The sequence below is a fragment of the Mollisia scopiformis genome (assembly GCF_001500285.1).
Source record: "Mollisia scopiformis unplaced genomic scaffold LY89scaffold_28, whole genome shotgun sequence".
Taxonomy (NCBI): Eukaryota; Fungi; Ascomycota; class Leotiomycetes; order Helotiales; family Mollisiaceae; genus Mollisia; species Mollisia scopiformis.
In genome coordinates this window covers 592,481-605,099 of record NW_017263608.1, presented here as the reverse complement: position 1 = coordinate 605,099, position 12,619 = coordinate 592,481, and the positions used below count along the sequence as shown (strand labels likewise).

Below are 12,619 nucleotides of genomic sequence, written 5' to 3'. Positions count from 1 at the left end.
ACTATTTACTCACCTCCCACTTTTGCCCAATTTCCCTTATCCTTATCAGCTTATCGAGCCCCTCCATCCCACTTCTTAGACATGAGAATGACTTCTTTTCAACCATCCCATTCTTCTCTTCAAAACAAACATCTATCTTCCCTCAAACTCAACTTACCTCTCTCCATCTCTCTCTCAAACACTACACCCAAAAATGCCACAACAAACCATCCCCGCCCGCCACGGCATCGCAGCCGCCCTCAACGCCGGCGAAACCATCAAAGTCATCAACACGCACGGCACCCAAGTCGTCGACACCTTCGCCTTCACGCTGTCTTCTCCCTCCACTATCTCCACCCAGCTCTCGATGCAACACACGCGCGCAAGCTTGAATAAAATCATCCCGCAGCCAGGCGATGGACTTTTTAACAATAAACGAGAAAAACTTCTGACGGTGCTAGAGGATACCAGTGGCGGCATCCACGACACGATGATAGCGGCGTGTGATAGGCAGCGGTATGAAGAATTGGGGGGTGGGAGTAGTCATCGGAATTGTGCGGATAATTTGGTTGAGGGGTTGGAGGGCCTTGGTGAGTTACCTAATCATCATTAATCTAGAGAGAGAGAGAGGAAAGTTGATGGTGAAACTAGGGATTGAGGCACCAACATTCACGCCGTCGCCTCTGAATCTGTTTATGAATATCCCGGTGCATGAGGATAGGACGACCATCTCGTTTGAGGCGCCGGTTAGTACGGCTGGGTCGTATGTGGTGTTGAGGGCGGAGGTGGATTTGGTGGTTGCTTTTAGTGCTTGTCCGCAGGTTTGTTTTCCCGTCTTTTTTCTTAGGTGGGATGTCAGAGGTTGAGGTGAAGAGGGAGGCGTAAAAAAGAAGGCTAATGATGTGTAGGATATTTTGAAGATTAATTGTGGGAAGCCTGTTGATGCTCATTGTGAGATATCTTGAAGGGATGTACAGTGGAAGAAAAAAGATTGGGAAAAGGATCTACTTTGGCAAAAAGGTAAACTGCATGCTACTGCTCTTCTTGATATACGGCGAACTTTAGGTTAAACCAACAAATTACCCGCAGTCGTAGAAGCAACAACACCAGTAGTATTACTATCCTTCATCAGCCACAAATAAGCTTCCGCAACATCCTCCGCTATATCCACGTTAGCTTTTCATTTTCCACACACATCACAAGCAAAACTCACGTCTCCCAATCCTCCCCGTAGGAACTTTCTCTCCCACCTCCTTAAAGAACTTTTCTTTCTCCTCTGCACTGAAATCCTTCCAAAGCTCTGTGTCGACAGCGCCCGGACTAACCAGGTTGACGCGAACGGGCTTCAAATCAATCGCCAGGGCGCGGGTCATGCCGTAGAGACCTGAGAGGTAGGGAGTTACTATGGACCACTTCGTCAAAGCATCAGCAACTGGCGAGCAGTACGAATGGAAATAGACGTACATTTGCATACGGCCTCTCAGCACCAGCTCCCGTCGTCAATACAATACTGCTCTCGGGCCCCGCATTCAGATACTTCTTCCCCACCTTTGCGACCAACAACGGAGCGACGAAGCGGACTTGTCCCGCTTTCAGGATCCTCTCGTAGTTGATCTCCTCAATAGGGTAAATAGCCAACTTATCGCCTGCCGTAAAGACGATGTGGTCTACGTTTCCAGTTTTAGAAAACAGAGCCTCGATGGAAGTTTCGAGGTCGGGAGTGGAAAGGTCACATGTGTGGCCCGAGATGGTGCAGCTGGTCGACGGGTAAGATTTCTGGAGGTTGGAGATGGCGGTTTGGACGCGGGAGGCGGAGGATGAGGAGACGGTTACGTGCGAGAAGGAGGATTCGATGCAGGCTTCTGCTACTGCGTAACCGATTCCTTTGAAGGGTGAGTTGTAGGGTTTAGAGTTATAGGGAAGAGGGCATACCGGATGTTCCGCCAATGATCACGACACGCTTGCCCGCTAGCTTGTTGTATTTTTGAGTTTGAGTTGCCATTTCGATGGTTTGTGGTTTGTGATGTTTCGATCCGATAAGCTCTCTGGGTTTTATATGCAAAGATGTTTTGGCTGAAAGGGGTTCATGTATAAAAAAGGCTGAAAAGTAGAGATGTACTCGCCATCCAAATGTAAAGTCCGATATAACCGGTGACGTCAAGACTATTTCGATGGCATTCCCGGACATAAAGTCGGCATATGTACTGAGCAATTGCAGTGAGGAAGATAGAAAATGCGCATTGAGAGTACTGTAGAAATAAAGTGATTGGCTGTATCGGAGTTTGAGGCTCGAATAGGAACGTTGCGCATGGACCAAATGCGAGGAACATGCCACGGGCCGTTGTCAGCACTTGGTAACAGCAACCCAGTCTGCAGCTAAATTAGGAGCGAACATCTGATAGAATCTCTTGTGGGGTTATGCGGAGTTGTGGCTTGTCTAGAAAAAGGATGGTTTCAGGTTGCTGTGCTGGATTAGAAGGTCCAGGCTGGGATGACAATTTCAGTTTTCTTCCTCGAAAAGAAGCATGATTGCAATGGGTGCATCGAACTCGAGAGCAAAGACGCCTTTTGCAGGCTACTCGTCGGACACGACTTCTAACATGCGATATCGATATTCTCAAATCCAGCCAAAGTCCAAAATTCCAGGTGGGGAAGCTTCACTTGAGCACTACATCCCAAATTGATAGGAGTTGTTTAGTCTTGGATCTTCCCTGCTCTCTTAAAGACTGGCGGACAAACTTCTTGACGTTTTACTTATGCCGTACTTGCGTTAATCGAAAGCGACTGCACTCCCTCCGCCGTAGATTCCACGTCAGCGTCTATAGTCTTCCACCCAGCACCTTCACATAACCGCCCTCCATCGACCCACTTAACGTGTGGTAGTAATTGACTCACAACCCATCTCGCGGTCGTAGTATGCAAACTCCCATCTCCAAACGGCATGTCCGTCCGATCGACACGGTCTCTATCAGAAGCAAGAGCCTCCGCCGATCCTGCGATATTCGACATTCCCTCTGCCAGAGCTTGAAAGACGATCAATTGATCTTGCAGATGTTCATCGACAAGACCACCTTTCCGAATCTCAACATCTAAGTCATCCACTACTTTCTGTGATATTTCGGTGCTGAGTTGGTCTGGTGACTTGTCTTTGGTCTTTTTGTCGTAGAGCCAATCTCTTCCGAAACGTAGACCAGGGGTTGTGTGGGCAACAAGCAGAGTGTATAATCTGCTCTTATGCCTACTGTCGTCGATAACTATAAAATCGATTTCCACACCTGGGAACACTAGATCGAGCTCGAATAGTAGTGATTTCTTCAGCGCAGCTTGAACGTCTCTTGGGACGACGAGCGAAATATCGATCTTGGTAACATTGCCTGGTTCCGTGGGCCATGCTGGAGCTTTGAGTGTTTGACCTGGGCCGAGAGGAGTGACTTTGAATTTGATTGAGCCGATTTCTCTTGTGCCGTGAGACCAACCTCGATACTCAAGTTTCCTCTCAACCTTGATCCCGAATCTTTCCAATGACGGAAGCAAAACTTGATCGAGGTATTCGAAGGATAGAGAGAAGCTCACATTTGTTCCTCCCTGAATAGTGAGTGAAATTGGCGAGCCGCTCTCGTCACCGGCGAATAGTAAGAAAGGTAAAGTTGCTTGAAATACCAAGAGTACACTGGCAGCCGAATCGGCTCGAACCTTGATATTCCGGTTGACAATCTCTGTAGGAGACAGTTTTGCTCGGAATTGGAAGGACTTGCTTCCAACACTGCAGCCTGTGACCTCTGCATCTGTGGCGTCGGCAAGGGTCTTGATACAAGAAACATGCTGAGCCTTCAAACCTAGAAAAGAGTTAGTCTAGGTCTAGAACTTGCTTTTGCATAAGCAAGTCATCACCTCCACCACGGGGTCCTTCTCTATTCCCTCGGACATTGTCGATTCGAAGTGGTGTTCCGGTCAAGGCAGCAAGCGCAACAGCAACTCGGACAACTTGTCCTCCACCCTCTCCTGTCCGGCCATCCAGGGTCACGAGCTTCTTCTTATCCGACTTATCCATGCCGTCTTATCCCGAATACAGATCTTGAATCTAAGGATCTGTCTTGGGTGGGTACAATTATGGTTGCCTTGTCGTTTGTTCGCCTTGTCACGGCTGGTCAGCCTTGTGGGATTCAGTAAGGTCTTAGCTGCAGAAATGGTCCAATGGCCTTTGATTCGATTTGAATCGGAAAAGAAAGCTGGAGAGTTGACATTGCAATTCAAGAATCAAACCTCTGATACAAGGTTCTAGATGATTATATCTCCATACTAGAATCATGAGTCATTCCCCGAGATGTTGAAAATGACTGTGTTGAAGTGAAGGTTTGTGGATGCATCCGAGTTCACTGCCACTCCGCGGTCATGGCGGGCGGGTCTCAGCCCGCTCCGATTTTCCCCCGCCTGTCAAGCCTTGGCATTTGCATGACACCCATTTGACATTTGACCTCTTACGAACATGAATCTGAGCATGAACATGAACAGCCTTGTTCTTCCTGCATGATCACCACAGGGTCCCAAACAGACTTCAGTCCAGTATCGCCATCATGCTGGTTTCTGTTCTCCACAATTCTTCCGATACTTTGACCGAAGACGACCTTTGATCTCGAAATGTCGTCCATGCTGCGCCAACCTTCACACTCGAGTTCTCTCTCGAACTCGACTGCCAGTCCAAAGAGTGGAAGCGGATTCAAATTCTTCAAGAAGAGATCCTCGACGGTTGGGACTCTGCGCGATGACCATGGCTCTTCCGACAAGATCTACGAGGTAGGTAGATGTCCTTATCAACCATGCTATTGTACTGACAGCTTCCTCCAGCCACAATCCTCTGACAAGATACCGACATCTCCTCTATTCTCTCTGCCAGACCTCGACTTATCTAGATCCCACAGTGGTCTGCCCTCTCCCGACAGCTTTGTGGCGGCAACGCACGACTCGGAATATCTACACCTTCGCGAGAACATTCGGAAGCTGAGGAAGCCTCCATTCGGCCCAGATCCGAAAAAAGTAGATGCGGTATGGGAGGTCTACAAGAAATTCAGAGATGAGTCCTTGCAGCTATGTTCCAGTCTGCTGCAGAAGTCGCGTAAGGAATCCTTGATGCTCCCAAGGCAGCAGCTTAACGAAATGTGGGTTTGCGACAACGGACATCGTAGGCTGACAATTGTCCCAATTCCAGAGAATAACGGCCGAAATACATCACTCGAATCCAATGTCGGTCCTCTAGATACCCGATCGTCGAATAGTGCTTCAATCACGGAGACTGCGCTCCCTTTCCAAGTCAATGATCAGTGGCTAGCTGCGATACACGAATACAAGGCCGTTCAGGAATCGATGCTGGAGAATATTCGAGCTTCTTTGGTTGCTACATATAAACTGTACGAACCAGAGGCGACCGAGCGACAAATTGAAGCCTTTTTGAACGACAAGAATCTGCGGAAAACGCTGATATTGAAGTGGCGGGACGAAAGCATTCATCGGATGAAGAGCGAAAAGTTGCTATTCTGGGAGCAATATAAAATTCGGTCCCTCAATTACGACAGGCTACGGTTAGATCTCAAAGCAGTCGAAAAACTGTTTGGCGAGGCACAAGAGGGAGAAGCACCAAATATGCTCATCCGAGAGCATGTAATTGCCAAAAATGGAGATACGATATTGGAATTTGCAAACGGGGGATCCGAGATACATCCAATACTGAGGTTTCGGGTTTCGTCCCATCTACTGGCTGCGGCATCGCCCCTTTTCGCCCAATTTCTGTCAACCCAAAAGCCGGAGAATACTCCTTTGGATATGATGAACCAACTTCCACCAGCGCAACCAGCCAGATATAAATGCAAAGACGGGATGGAGGTTAAAGTATACCGAATGCCCCAAGTCGAGCTGAACAAGCACGACTCGCTAGTAATACTCCTTCATGCAGCACATATGCACACCTCAAAAGTACCAAGACAGGTTGATTTCCCGGTCTTTGTGAGCATTGCAGAGGTCTGCTTGAAGTATCATTGTACATCACCACTTGAGCTGCAAGTTGAGTATCAATGGTTACCAGAGTGGATACACCTCATCGGAGATGACAACATCGACGGCTTCTTGATCATCAGTTATGCCTTTGGACTTCGACGAATATTCACACGGATGTCAAAAAGCGCAATCCTGAACGCTGTTGACGAAGAGGAGATTCGGAGCAAAGAGCATTGGCCACCGGCAGTCCGAGACAAGATTATTGCCACAAGAGCAGCGAAACTTGCTCAAGTCCAAGAATGTTGCACCAAGGCCATGGGCGAATACTTTCGAAGTCCAGCGAAGAGCACAGACCGATCTTCTAGCGTAGGCTCCTTACAGCTCACATCTTTGCCACGATGTCCAAGAAGCTCTCACCTATGTGATGCGACTAATCTCGGATGGGTCATGCTTGTGTATAACGAGCTTCGAATTCTTCCTATGATCATGAAAGATGTGGGCTTTCTAGATCTTCCCGCGGCTCCGAAACGTAGTCTCAAAGAACTCGTCGACTGCTTGAGATTGATGCCAAGTGCTCCTTCGGTTCATAGTGGTGTTTGTGATTATGCTGCTGCTTTCAGGAGCGACATTAACGATATATACAATAGTGTGCAAGGATTGACTTTGCGAGATGTCGCTGGTCGAAATGGTTGGGCTCTATCGAAACATGCTGGCCCCACCGAGGACAGATACGACGACCTCGCTCGAGATTTGGTTGAGCTAGAAGCACCACTCGAGTACTCGAAAGAGACAAAGAGATCGGAGGCTCTGTCAAACGAAGACATCAACTTGCGCATTCTCTCACATCTGGAGGATATGAATGATCTCAATGCCGCAGCGATGATCGACAAGACGTTCTATCAAGCATACAAGCGTAATGAGGCATCACTTCTGAAGAATGTCATGAAAGCTGAACGAAGGAGGACAATGTCACAGCTATGTGCGGATCCAACAGCCATCCGTCAACCAGTCAGAGGGGAGGATCCATGGCCTAGTCGACCATCAGTCTCCATTCCTCCTGCAGTGGAGCACAAGTCACTGGCCGTAGATAAAACGAAGTTTCCATCACAGGCGTCGACTGCACGTGAGAACTTGAACGATCTCTACGATGCATCGCCAGTATTCTCACCTGTTTCACCACTTCCATATGACGAGTTACCGATGTCGGAAGAGGAAGCACAGAAAATTCTCTGGCCGGACGATGAGCCGAGCACATCATCGTCCAAAGCCCCTTCTATGAATGGCAATGTGCGTGAAACGACCGAGAAATTTCTACTTGGGCAAGTGTCACACATCGAAGATAAAGCGAGGATGTTTGAGGATGATAAGCATTTACGAGATGAAAAGGATCAAGCATTAGGCTTGGGGATATACAAGAGGTGATGTAGTGCATTGTAAGATTTTGGAAATGGGGAGGCACAGCCAGGCGTCTGGGCCTTTTGAATGTCGATGTGGATTTGAGTCATGGAGAAGATACCAGGTTATACCCATCATGTAGCTGGGATGTCATGAATTATGTATTATGAGGATTTGAAACCATTTAAATCATGACATGATTTCAAATTTCGATGTGACTTGGCGTCCTCACATTGTCGATCGTTTTACTCGACAATCTGAACAAATTGTTCGGTCAAAGTTACGAACTCTTTGGGCCTCAAATGTGAGATATCTGGTTCTTGACATCTACATCAATCTCCCACCCCACCTCACCACTTACAAGTACCTCAAATACACGTCCTAAACATAATTCGAAATCCTACTCCTCACATTAGCACACCCTTCCCCCTTCCAAAAATCAACGAAAAAAAATTGAAAGCTCACTCAACCAAATTCCCATCCTCATCCCTACAATAAACACTCCTCAACCTCCCCCTCGCCCCCGTTCTGATCACCGTCCCGTCCCCATCCTCCTCCCCCTTCAAATCAACCATCTCCACCCCCGCCTCCACCAACCTTTTCCTCACATCCTGCACTCTATCATCCGTCAAAAAACACAAATCTGCACTACCGGGCTTGACATTCAATGCTTTGGGCTCGAATTCCTTTTTTCCATCTTTGTTAGTTCTTCGCCATGAGGGAAGGGGAGACGTACGTGGCCGGATTCGTGAAGGTTGATTTTCTGGGACCCGAAAATCAAAGAGTGCCGCGTGATGGAGGGCGTGGAGAAAGAGACGAATGATTCGTGGCGCATGCCGAGGTGTTTTGAGTACCAGGCTGTGGCGAGGGGGATGGAGTGCACGGTTAGGACGAGGTGGTCGAGGGAGGTTATTTTTGCGCTGGGGGTGGTGGTGGGGGTGGACATTTTGCGGAAGAGGATGGGGGCGGGTAGGTGGTGGTTTGGTTTAAGCAGAAGAGAGGGGCGGAGAAGGTGCATTTAGTTCCTGTGGGTGAATAGAGGAGATGATTGGGGTTTGGATGAGTGTGGTGTTTTGAGGAAGGGAGGGAGACTGAGGTGGGTATTAGAGAGGGTGGGGTTGAGCAGGGCAGGGTTGAGGGCTCGGATGTAGCCGAGGTTAGGGACGTGTGGAAATAGGGGCTTTAGAATATTGACTACAAAATGTTCTGACGTGGAATTTCAATCGGACGAAAGAAATGGGTACAATCGTTCTTGAAGCTAAGTCGGGGTGGTTTAGATTTCCACTAGAAAATAATAGCTCTGCAATCAGTGACGCAGTGTCTCGACCTGTTGCTGTCGACCTCAAGGAGGTAACTTTCACGTTCAACTCCACGGCCTCACGAAATATTCAGTGCTGTATTGGACTTTTGAACAAACGATGGTTTTGGTCTCCTGGTCATGAGCAGGCTCAGGGGTATAACTCTGCTTCTTCCAAACAAAATATCACTTTATCACTATCCGGATCCAAGGTATAAGGTCATGTTGCAGTACGAATATTCTATTTCCGCTCTTTCATTTGTACAGTGGCTCAACCACTAGGGTCAAATGACCGCTTCGAGAAGATTCACATTGAGTTCCTCGACGAGATTGAGTCCCCTTCCGCTGTCTGTTGTATGTTCATTTGCCAATTCTTCTCTCAAAAAACCTTTCCAAACCCCAGAACATTTTCTTAAAAAGCCTCATCCATCTCCGTATCACCATCGACTTCTCCCCTCAACGAAGCGACCCAAATCGACGTCAATATCGCATCTTCGATCCGTCACATCCCACTCGAATAACTTCTGTCTCGCCTCTTGCATCTCAATGAAGTCTTTATCAAGCAGTTGCACCACTTGATTGAAGATGGGCAAAAACTCGCAGTAAGCCTTTCCCTTAATCATCTCTTGAGCACGCCTCAACAGGTCTTTGGTTTCGCAATGGTACTGTTCGAAGAAGGTATCCCATCCAGTGTATTTATCGATATTTTCCTTGATCCATGGAAGGAAGTCTCGAATGAAAGCATCTTGATACTCTCGGAGGAGGACTAATCCTGCCTTGCATCTTTCGTCTTCATTGTCGCTCCCACCGAGACTTCCACCAGCGTGTTGGTCTTCCATGAACTTCGTGATGGCGCTCGATGCGCCGACTACGCGCTCATAGTGCTTCTCCAGGTACTGGATAACTCTCGCGCGCCTAGTCTTGAAGAGTGCCATATCGTCAAATTCACTGGCGTGTCTACATGCCAGAAGACCTGCTTCAACTGGGTGCAAATGGGCATCATGAAAAGAATTACGGTCCTGAAAAGGCAGATTCCGGTCTAGGAACTGCAACCACTCGAGCTTCTTGGTAGATAGAACCGGGCGTAACGCCGTGCTGAGGCTATTGCGGGGGTACCAGACAAGTTCTCGACCGTGCCAGATATCAGGCTGGGTTAGTCCCATTGCCTTCTTATATGGCTGAAATTGTTCGAACGTCCTGGCGTACGCGAGGAGATTATCGTAGAGATCGCCGATACGCTCAACAGGTTCATTGCTCTTTACCAGGTTGCTAATTTCAAGCACTTGCCCAAAAGGAAATTTCTGCATTCTCGGCCACGGTGTGTGAGGATGCGGATAATGCTTGAAAGCGGAGCTCCAAGAGCTTGGCATATCACTCTGTGTTGCAAGCCGGATCTTGAAGTCAGAGATGTTTCGGAGAAGCTTTAGAGATGAGAGTTGCCTATGAGTTTCATAGTAAGAGTAAGAGTAACAATTTGCAGGATTAAAGACGTAGACTTCCATGGATTCTGGCGACGCATGACAGATAGTCTAGCAGAACCGAAGAAGACCCCAAAGGCAGCTCCTAGTTGTTCCATACCCTGAGTCGAGTTCCATAGCTGCGGTTACTCTCCAATAGCGAACCTTTCTCATGGCGCTCTTGTTGTCCTCCGTAGCTTGGATCATACTTCTCGTGTCCTGGAGCCATCTAGTCAACGGAGAGAGGCAAATCCCATTGTACGGATTCCATTCGTAGCTGGGCGCAGTGGTATTCTTCCTATGGGTCTTACAAAGCATGTAGAATTTGTTTTGCCCATACAGCCAATCACTGGCTTCTGCGTTGATTTGACGATTGACCCCTAGAAGTGCTGGAGAGAGTCCATATTCTACCTCTTGGCTCCGCGATCCTGGGTCAAGAGGTTCTGGAGTACTCAGTAACGGATTTGAGAGTAACAACTTGTAGACCATGCAGCGAAGTTCGATGGTCATCCCAATGAAAGTAGCATCCGAGCTCGAAGTTGGCGCAATGAGTGTCACTGCGCTGCCGGGACTCTCGGGTGCATTGATAGTTTCCATGGTGTGATTGTTGCTGGAGGTATGAGGTGTCGAGGTTTCTGAATGGGATTGGCTGAAGCTGGTCACGGCCGATTTCTGGAGCAGCAACAAGTTCGAGTTACTGAAGGACCTAGAACATTTAATTAGACGGCGCGCAGAGGCGAGAAGAAGTTTGGCTATGAGTCTTACCTTATGAAGCACGAAGTCAAGAAAGTTGCAAGTGCAGAGAACGCAATGGTGCAAGATTCGTGGATGAGCGCGAGCTTCTGTATATTACCAGTTAACTTCAATGACAACAGAACAAAATCGTTGACGGCACCTACTTATGCCAAGTCAAACTTCTGAAAGTTGATGTTTTGTTTGCGCGGGTTAAGGTTGAGGTTGCTGGCTCTTTTTGGAAAAAAGATTTTGAGGTATACAGGAGTTGGAGAAGCGACTAGCTTACGGTATTTGTGCACTAGTTCTTTGCAGCTTAGCGCTTGGATAGGGCTCAGAGTAATCTAGAAGGCGCAATTATTTGTATATGCCGCTAACGTTTGCTTAGCTATATAGTCATCTCTGGGAATACGTGTCTCATTTCGCACGTATGGTTTAGTACGCAGGTCACACTTGACTGCCCAGCTGATAGGGTTGTATGTGAACATCACCTACTTGGAATTTCTGGTGCGCTCTCACATCAGGTGAACGAACGTCTATCGAGGGAAAAAGAAGATATGGATACAATGTGACATGATTCTTGGCTACAATGCGCCTCGTCACTCATACGTTCTCTACATAAGTAAAATGGTGAGGACTACCACAATTCATTATAACTTTTTGTCCAGGATCCGCGGATAGTAGGAAAGGCTAAGCAAAATTCCAGTAGTCTATTTTTCAATCTTTCAACTTCCAATGTTTCTATCCCCTCTTCAACCTCGCATTCCCACCAAAACCAATTCAAGGCGCCACCCATCCTACAACCTTCAAGAATCCCTTCACCTCCCCATCATACAACACCACCCCTCCATCCTCACCTCTCCTCCTCATCGTCGGACTCGGCGCCAACAACCTCACCAACCAAAGATCTTTCATATCTCCGCTTCCCTTCCTAAACCCCCACGTCGTAACATTTCCCTTCCCCAGGTACACACCATCTAACGCCGTTCCATTCACCTCCAAAGTATACGTCTCTGGCTTGCTGCCACTCTCCAGATATCCCAACTCTTCGTCATTCGTCCTATTCGTCGGCAGCAACAGACTCTGGACTCCAAAGCCATCTAAAATTGTACCTCCTCTATCGCAGCAGAATATTGTTGGGGTCGGAGGATCGGTAGCAGAATTGGGATATGCGACGAGGTTGGTGCCATAAATGCCAGTCGTGAGGCCGTTGAGGGCTAGATTATCGGCTTGGTCAGGGTGGAAAACGAATGCGTCTGCGTTGTCACCGGCGCCGTGGAAAGAATTTGGAAATGCTTGGCAGGTACCGGCGTCAATTTGTATCGCTGTCACATTTGGCAGAGCTCTGCCTATTGACAGCAGCGAACTCAGGAGGAACAACAAAGTGCTAGCCATCTCGATGATTGTTGAAAAGATGAAATAGTGGGGGAACACATTGATATATATCCCGCAAAGGAATTCCTGCGCGCCCTCGAATACAATATGGATATGTTCTTGTAGTAAAATCCGTTGATGAAGCCGATAGCGAGGGTTCGGCACTGGTGTCTCGGCTAAGACAATTACCCCTTTTCCCAAGATAGCCGCTAGATAGTGACCCCTATATCTACTTGCCGAAGAGTATTTGCTGCTGCCGATATGAAAGATACGATCACGTGATAGCCAGGTATCGACCACCCGTACTTTCACTTTTTGCTATCCGGATGTATCCGTACTTGAAAGGAAGCTCACTCGCAGACTGAGATAGACAAGATCGCCTCATAAAACGCTTGAA

General features: G+C 47.9%; 7 protein-coding genes across 7 annotated transcripts; 2 read left to right on the top strand and 5 right to left on the bottom strand.

Moving 5' to 3' along the window:
• The first annotated feature begins 57 nt into the window (after positions 1–57).
• On the top strand, positions 58–1,115 carry LY89DRAFT_628014 (uncharacterized protein). Its single transcript, XM_018211166.1, has 3 exons — positions 58–569; positions 631–800; positions 888–1,115. Exons 1-3 carry the CDS (start codon positions 194–196, stop codon positions 942–944), a joined length of 603 nt encoding a protein of 200 aa, XP_018064111.1. The 5' UTR covers positions 58–193; the 3' UTR covers positions 945–1,115.
• On the bottom strand, positions 976–2,218 carry LY89DRAFT_690166 (NAD(P)-binding protein). Its single transcript, XM_018216045.1, has 4 exons — positions 1,912–2,218; positions 1,444–1,862; positions 1,193–1,391; positions 976–1,140 (listed from the first exon to the last, which is right to left on the bottom strand). Exons 1-4 carry the CDS (start codon positions 1,979–1,981, stop codon positions 1,046–1,048), a joined length of 783 nt encoding a protein of 260 aa, XP_018064110.1. The 5' UTR covers positions 1,982–2,218; the 3' UTR covers positions 976–1,045.
• Positions 2,219–2,430: 212 nt separating this feature from the next.
• On the bottom strand, positions 2,431–4,340 carry LY89DRAFT_657242 (RNA 3'-terminal phosphate cyclase). The gene is made up of 2 exons (XM_018212420.1): positions 3,871–4,340; positions 2,431–3,815 (listed from the first exon to the last, which is right to left on the bottom strand). The coding sequence occupies exons 1-2, from the start codon at positions 4,028–4,030 to the stop codon at positions 2,734–2,736; spliced, it is 1,242 nt and encodes a 413-aa protein (XP_018064109.1). The 5' UTR covers positions 4,031–4,340; the 3' UTR covers positions 2,431–2,733.
• Positions 4,341–4,617: 277 nt separating this feature from the next.
• LY89DRAFT_740825 (uncharacterized protein) lies at positions 4,618–7,389 on the top strand (the record flags this gene model as incomplete). Its single annotated transcript, XM_018220642.1, has 2 exons — positions 4,618–4,773; positions 4,825–7,389. The coding sequence occupies 2 exons, from the start codon at positions 4,618–4,620 to the stop codon at positions 7,387–7,389; spliced, it is 2,721 nt and encodes a 906-aa protein (XP_018064108.1).
• Positions 7,390–7,823: 434 nt separating this feature from the next.
• LY89DRAFT_597844 (Glyoxalase/Bleomycin resistance protein/Dihydroxybiphenyl dioxygenase) lies at positions 7,824–8,308 on the bottom strand (the record flags this gene model as incomplete). The annotated part of the gene is made up of 2 exons (XM_018210000.1): positions 7,824–8,048; positions 8,099–8,308. 2 exons carry the CDS (start codon positions 8,306–8,308, stop codon positions 7,824–7,826), a joined length of 435 nt encoding a protein of 144 aa, XP_018064107.1.
• A 788-nt stretch (positions 8,309–9,096) lies between these two features.
• LY89DRAFT_740823 (uncharacterized protein) lies at positions 9,097–10,713 on the bottom strand (the record flags this gene model as incomplete). Its single annotated transcript, XM_018220641.1, has 2 exons — positions 9,097–10,099; positions 10,238–10,713. The coding sequence occupies 2 exons, from the start codon at positions 10,711–10,713 to the stop codon at positions 9,097–9,099; spliced, it is 1,479 nt and encodes a 492-aa protein (XP_018064106.1).
• Positions 10,714–11,593: 880 nt separating this feature from the next.
• On the bottom strand, positions 11,594–12,584 carry LY89DRAFT_690164 (uncharacterized protein). The gene has a single exon (XM_018216044.1). It carries the CDS (start codon positions 12,241–12,243, stop codon positions 11,629–11,631), a length of 615 nt encoding a protein of 204 aa, XP_018064105.1. The 5' UTR covers positions 12,244–12,584; the 3' UTR covers positions 11,594–11,628.
• Positions 12,585–12,619: the final 35 nt, after the last annotated feature.